The following is a 6,554-nucleotide window of genomic DNA, read 5'->3' on the forward strand; positions in this document are numbered from 1 at the left end:
CCCATCAGCACCACATGCCTAACAAGGCCTTACTGTGGCCGTCCATATACCTCATTAGAACGCGCAAGACAACATATGGAAACAGATGTTTATCAAAACTCCCGTTGTAAGCCCACGTGGCTAAAGATGTACACAATCCTCCCTAATGTATTTAAAAGTTGGCAACAGCCACGGCAATAGCCTGGCTATCCGAGTGCGAGATGGACAGAGTAATGTCCTTCACACCGGCCTTCTGAGCAGCGGCGGCAGCGTCACCGTGGAGCTGAAACTGGTTAGCATTATTCGAACTTGTAGGGATAAGTGAACTTACAGAGACAGTAGGGGCACCGTTCTCTCCCTTGACAATCTCAATGTCCTTCATGGCAGCACCGGCACCCTGACTGGCGACACCCAGAGACTTGAAGACGGCCTCCTTGGCGCTCCAGCGACCAGCGAAAGAGCTCTGGGGGCTAGGGGCCTGGCGGCAGTAGGCAATCTCCTGGGCGGTAAAGTTGCGCTCGACAAAGGTGTCATTGTCAATGTTGACGGCCGAGATATCCTCGACATCAACGCCGACCTGGCTGTTCTTGTTGGCAACCTTGAGGGCAAGGGCCTCCATGACCTGCTCCGTCTCCTTAGCCTTGGTAGACGAGACAACCTTCTCCGACTTCTTCATGAAGTCGGCAGAGAACTTGAGCTCGGAGGTCTTCTTGTCCTCGCTAACACGGGCATCAGGGTTCAGCAGCACCTTGCTGAGCTGCTCGTCGCTGTAAGGAGCGTTGTTCTTGGCGACGAACAGGGTGTTGTTGATGAAACCGTCGTGGAAGTAGCGGTAGGCCTTCTTTTGACGAGCCTCGACCTTGTTGCAGTACTCCAGGTAGGTCTTCTCATCAAGGGTGGCGAAGAGGTACTTGGGGTGGATACCAATGGCCTGGGCACCCTTCTGACCGAAACCGAAAGAGGTGACAGAGAAGGCCTTGATGCCGTCGGTCTGGATGCTTCGGCTGGGGTAGACGATGAGATCGTACTGCTCCATGACGGGGTCGACGTTGTCGGCGTTGCGGTTGCCAGGGACCAAACCAGTGTTGAGGACCTGGAGACAGCCGTTCATCATCCAAGCACCGGCGGCACCCTTGGGGTGACCAGTGAGGTACTTCTGGAAGATACCCAAGACAGCGTTACCCTTGGTGCGGCCAAGGTGACGGAGCTGCTGGCAGATGACGTTGGACTCGTTCTTGTCGTTGGCCTTGGTGGAAGTTCCGTGGAATGAAGCGACATCAAGATCGTCGACGGTAAGACCCCAGGTGGCGAGGGCACCACGGAGGGGAGCAATGCTGGGATCGCTCTTCCAGAAGTTGTTGCCCATGCTGCGGAGAAGCTCCTTCTCCTGTCGAGCAGCCTCCTTCTCGATGTGAGTGAAGCGGTCCTGGGCATACTCCTTCTCATCAAACTCGCCGCCCTGAGCCTTCATAGCGTCAATCTCATCATGGACGTACTCCAGCTCAGACTCCTGCCACTGCTTAATCTGCTTCTTGCGGCGCTCAATCTGGCGGCGACGGTAGTTGATGTCGAGCAGAGGCGAGGGGAACTTGCCGGGGTTCTCACGAGCGGTGGTGAGGACACCCTGTCCGGGAGCAGGGACGGAGCGGCCAATCTTGTCAGAGGCGGTGGTGGTGAGAGCCAGGACACCGTGAATGGGGACGCCCATGTCAAGAGCCAGCCTGGCAGTCATGATGATCTGGATACCGCAACCCTGGGACTCCATGAATCCGTTTCGGGTAGTGGTGGTAGGACGAGACATCTCCTTGGGAGTACGGCCATGAGCCAACTCATCAACGGTGTTGCTGGTGGCCTTCATGTTGGCGAACTCGTAAGAGCCTTCCTCACCGAGGTCATCGAAACCACCGACGAAGCAGATGCGGGCCTTGCCCTCCATGATGGTCTCGTAACCAACATCGACGGACTCGACAGCAGTGGCGCAAGCACCGACAGGAGTCTTGATAGGACCAGAAGAAGACATCAACAACATGTTAACCCAGGCAGACATGGTGTTGATGAAAGACTCCTGAAGAATGTCGTTCTGGACAGGCTGGTCAAGGAAGCGAGTACGATGCATGTCACGGAGGGCAGCAGCACCACCCATACCGGAACCAACACAGTTACCAACCTCGGAGACGTGGACATACTTGTAGAACTCGTAAGGGTCGGTGATACCACAAGAGAGCAGAGCCTCGGCAGTGGAAACGAGCAGGAAGAGGGTGACGGGGTCGACTTGGGAGATGATGTCCTCGGGCACACCATATCGCTTGGGGTCCCAGCCGGTGGGGATCTGACCAGCAACAAGACGGTCGAAGCGGAGGGCCTTGGGGATCCAGAGAGAAGCACCCTTCCTCAAGCGAACGATGTACTCGCCGCTGTCAGGAATCTCAAAGACCTCAACCTTGTCACCGTGCTCGCGCTTGAACTCATCGGCGGTCTCCTTGGAGGCCTCGAAGGGCTCAAGATCCTCCTCGATGACGACCTCGTGGAGGAACTGCTTCTTGTTGGGGTCGTAACCCTGGAACAGCTCAGGCTCAATCAGGCGGATACCAGAGTGCTCGAGGATGAACTTCTCGTACTTCTGCTTCACGTCCTTGTCGTCAACGGGCTCACCAGTCTTGGCATCAACCCAACCGGCGTAGGGCTGACCCTTGACCATACCATTGTGGTTCTTGATAAGACCCATGATCCAGGCCATCTCGACGCAGCCCTCAAGAGAGAACTCGCCGAAAGCCTCCATCTCCCATCGGGTACGGGAGTTACCCCAGGGACCGACTTCAGCGAAACCAGTGACAACGACAACCTTCTCAAGGTCGACCATGCCCTTGAGGGACTCGTTGAGAGGCTCGATTTCCTTCTTCCAGTCAGGTCGGTTGGGGAAGTCGAACTTGATGTTGGCACGGGGCTCAATGGTCTTCTTCTTGTAGAGAACCTCAGAAGCAGCACCGTTAACAATGGTGTTCTCAATGGCGCTCTCCTTGCTAACAGCCCGGCGGACCTCGCTGGTCTCCATAATGTCCTTGCGGAGCTTGGTCATGGTCTCGTTCAGATTGGGGATGAACTGAAGACCACCGTTGAGATCGGCAAAGACAGGCTCAGACTGGCACAGGTCGACCAGAGAAGGAGACATGAGGCCGAGAAGGTTGAAAGCCATCTCCTGCTGAGAGAAAGTGCGGACGCCAAAGGCCTCGACACCCTCAGCGACGATGTTGTTGCCGGACATGAGACCAGTGCCTCGGGTCCAGCCGATGACAGCACCGCAGATGGTGAGGTAGTTGGCCCAGCTCTCGGAGTGCCACCTGTTGAAGAGGGTCTCGAGACCAAGCTTGGACTCGGAGTAGAGACCGTCGTTACCAAAGGTACCGTGGTTGGGAGACAGGGGCAGGACGACCTGGGCAGGTCGGGTCTCGAAACCGCGCTCAGTCTTCTGGGCCTTGACACATCCGAGGAGGCGGACAAGGTTGGTAAGCATGATACGGTGAGCGAGCTCAGACTTGGAGTCGATGCTGTCGATCTCACGGCCGTTCTCGGAGATGGCAGCGAAGGGCACAATGAAGTCAAGATCCCAGCCAAGGCCGTTCTTGGTGTCATAAATGTACTCGACGAGGGCCTCGACGTCCTGCTTGCTGCCCTGGTTGAAGGGAACAACAACGATCTGGGAGCCACGAGAGCCATAGCGAGTGTACATAGCCTGGTAGTACTCGGTAACCTCTCGAGAGAAGCGGCTGGTGGTGACAATGACCTTGGCGCCACCGCTGACAAGACCCTGGAGAACCTCAGCACCGATGGAACCGGCGCCAGCACCAGTCATGAGAACGTGCTTGTTCTGGAAGGTGACTCCAGACTTGGCAGCGTCCTCGAGACAGTTCAGGTAGACTCCAGTGAGCTTCTTGCTGTAGTCCCAGCCGTGAAGAGTCTTCTTCTTCAGGTGGAGGAAGGGGATGGTCTCGACCTTGCCCTTGGGCTGGCTGGTAGCCTTCAGACCCTTCCTGCCCTTGCCGTTGTCCTTGGGGAGGATCTGGCTCTCGTTCATGGCGAGAGAGCGGAGGACCTCACCATACAAGCTCTTGATCTCGAGCTGGGAGGTCTTGGACATCTTGTGCTGCTGCTTGATGAGCTTGTAGATGCGCTGAAGGTCGCTCTGAACCTTTGTACGGTTGCCGTACTCAGAGATCTTGCCACCCTCAGCCATCTGCTGGACGTAGTGCTCCAGCTTGCGGCAGCTAGCACGGGGGACTTCCTCGTAGTTGAGGTTGCCTCGGGCGTCGACTGTAGTCCTGGGGCCGGTAGGAACAGCGACATCCTTGTAGACAGGGGCAACATCAAGAACCTCCTTGCAGTTCTCGATAAGCTGCTGTCCAAGCTCCTTAGCGAGCTTGTAAGTCTCGCCTCGCTCAGTGGGGCAGTTGTCAATGTGGTACTGCATAAAGTCCAGGAGCTTGGGGTTGGAGCGGTTCATGAGGCGGATGCACTGGCTGACAATCTCACGGTCGACAGCCTGGAGACGGCCGAAGATGATGTCAAAGTACATGCTGAGGGCGTCCTGACGAGCCCAGTTCCATGAGGAATCGTAGGTGCGGGCCTTGAGAGGGCTGAAGACGGGCTCGATACCGGCAGCATAGAAATCGCCGTGCTCGGCAGTCCAGAGGTCCAATTGGGCCTGCAGGACCTTCTCGGACTTTTGAGAGTTGAGGTGGGCCTTCTCGCCCTCGCGAAGGTCGATCTTGAGGTATCGGGCAAGGAGCTCGAGCTGCTGCTTGAAGAGGGCACGCTGGTCCTTGGTGAGGGCATCGATGGCAGCAGGGTCCATCATCATGCCACCACCAGAGCCGCCGACGGGACCGGCAGCAGCAGCGGTCGACAAGCTAATACCGGCGTTGTCGGCGTACTTGTTGGTGACGGTGTCGAAGAAAGCCTTGGCATCAGCCTCGGAGCCAAGACGGGCAGCAGGCTCCATGGTGAGGGCCAGGAGCAGGGCACCGTCTTGTCGGCCGGGACCAAGACCCCATCGAGTCTCGAGGTATTTTCGGGCGGCCGTGATGTTGAAACCACCAGGCATCTTGGAGGAGATCAATCGAGCGATCAGAGATTGTGATTGCTTGCCGAGGTTGCCATCGAAGGTGGCCTGCATGGAGGCACCAAGCTCATCGAGAGGGGTGTCCTCGGGCTTCTCAGGGGTGGAACCGAATTCCTTTCCAAGATCACCAAGAATCTCATTCTGGAGAGTCGACTTGCCTGGAAGCGGGGAAATTAGATGGCGTTCTTACAATTGCAGCTAAAAAGACAAAACTTACCGCCGACAAGGTCCTTGATGGCCTTGCTAAGGGGAACCTCAAGGAGGGGCTTCTTGAGCTTCTGCGCAATCAGGGCGCGGACAATCTCAACGGCCTGAACAGGCTCATCTGCCACAGCAGCAGCAGGGCCTGCACTGGGAGCGGGAGCGGCAGCGGCCGCAGGAGCAGCAGCAGCAGCAGCGGGAGCGGCCGCGGCGGGAGCATCACTGGAAGAGGCGGCAGCGGGCTCAGGCTCCTCCTCAATGGGATCAACATCGTAGTAGATCTCCTTTGCGTCCTTGTTGTAGCAAAGGATATTTCGCTGGACAGACTTGGCGGCATCGTAGGCCTCGTACTTGGACTTCAAGGTTCGCTTGGCCATCACTCCCAAGGTGTCGGCAGGACCGATCTCCACGACTCGCTCAGCGGTCCTCTCACCGAGGAACACATCCTGAGTCTCAATCCATCTGACGGGCGAGGCAAACTGATAGGCGAGGAGCTCAACGAGCAGGGTGTGGGCGAGCTCCTGCTCAACTTCGGGACGCATGTTGGCGGAATTAGGTCGGGGGAGGAATCTGAAAGGGGTATCTCGAAAAGGCCGAATTGGCTATCGCAACCAGGAATTGGTGCGAGGTAATGGTCGAATAGGTGGTGATTATACCAGGGGCCCGCTCAACCCCAACGTAGAGAGAAATGGAGCCGTCGCAGGAAGCTCCCAAGCTGGCGAGGTGGGAGAATATGCAGCTGGCGGGAGGGGAGAAAGAAGGGGAGGAGGATGAGGATGGAGGCAGAAGGAAGAGGCCGAGGAGTGTATGAATATGAAGGCCAAGTTTGTAAATGCGTTCTGCCTGCCAGCGAGAAGCAATGGGAGGAATTGGAGAAGAGACGGAGCCAGAGGATGAGGGCCAACGAGCGGATGGCCGGTACGAATAGGTAATCACGATTGTAGCCGACGGCGAGGGAGGAGCCGATTGTTGAACAACCGGCCCACCAAAAAGTCGTCGAGAGAAAAAAAAAATTGGGGGAAGCTGTAGCCCGCCCACACCACACCCCTGTCAAGTTGCCTCCTTCCCTCCACCACATTGGCCCCTGGGTAAGGTAGGTACAGTACCTCTGGGCCATGGGGCACCCGTCCATGTATCCATGGTGCGTGCTGCCCGGCGCCTGGGCCCTGTCGTAGGCAGCTGCCGGTACCTACAGCAGGCCTGCCAGGGCGCCCTGCTGGCCCGCATCCCGCTGGAACACGGTTGAGTATCCGGTACT

General features: G+C 57.2%; 1 protein-coding gene across 1 annotated transcript; it reads right to left on the reverse strand.

Annotated features, from left to right (window-relative positions):
• Positions 1-151: 151 nt before the first annotated feature.
• Positions 152-5,838, reverse strand: NCS57_01236300 (Fatty acid synthase subunit alpha; the record flags this gene model as incomplete). The annotated part of the gene is made up of 3 exons (XM_053062038.1): positions 152-262; positions 311-5,253; positions 5,313-5,838. The coding sequence occupies 3 exons, from the start codon at positions 5,836-5,838 to the stop codon at positions 152-154; spliced, it is 5,580 nt and encodes a 1,859-aa protein (XP_052908566.1).
• Positions 5,839-6,554: the final 716 nt, after the last annotated feature.

The sequence above is a fragment of the Fusarium keratoplasticum genome, chromosome 10, assembly GCF_025433545.1.
Source record: "Fusarium keratoplasticum isolate Fu6.1 chromosome 10, whole genome shotgun sequence".
Taxonomy (NCBI): Eukaryota; Fungi; Ascomycota; class Sordariomycetes; order Hypocreales; family Nectriaceae; genus Fusarium; species Fusarium keratoplasticum.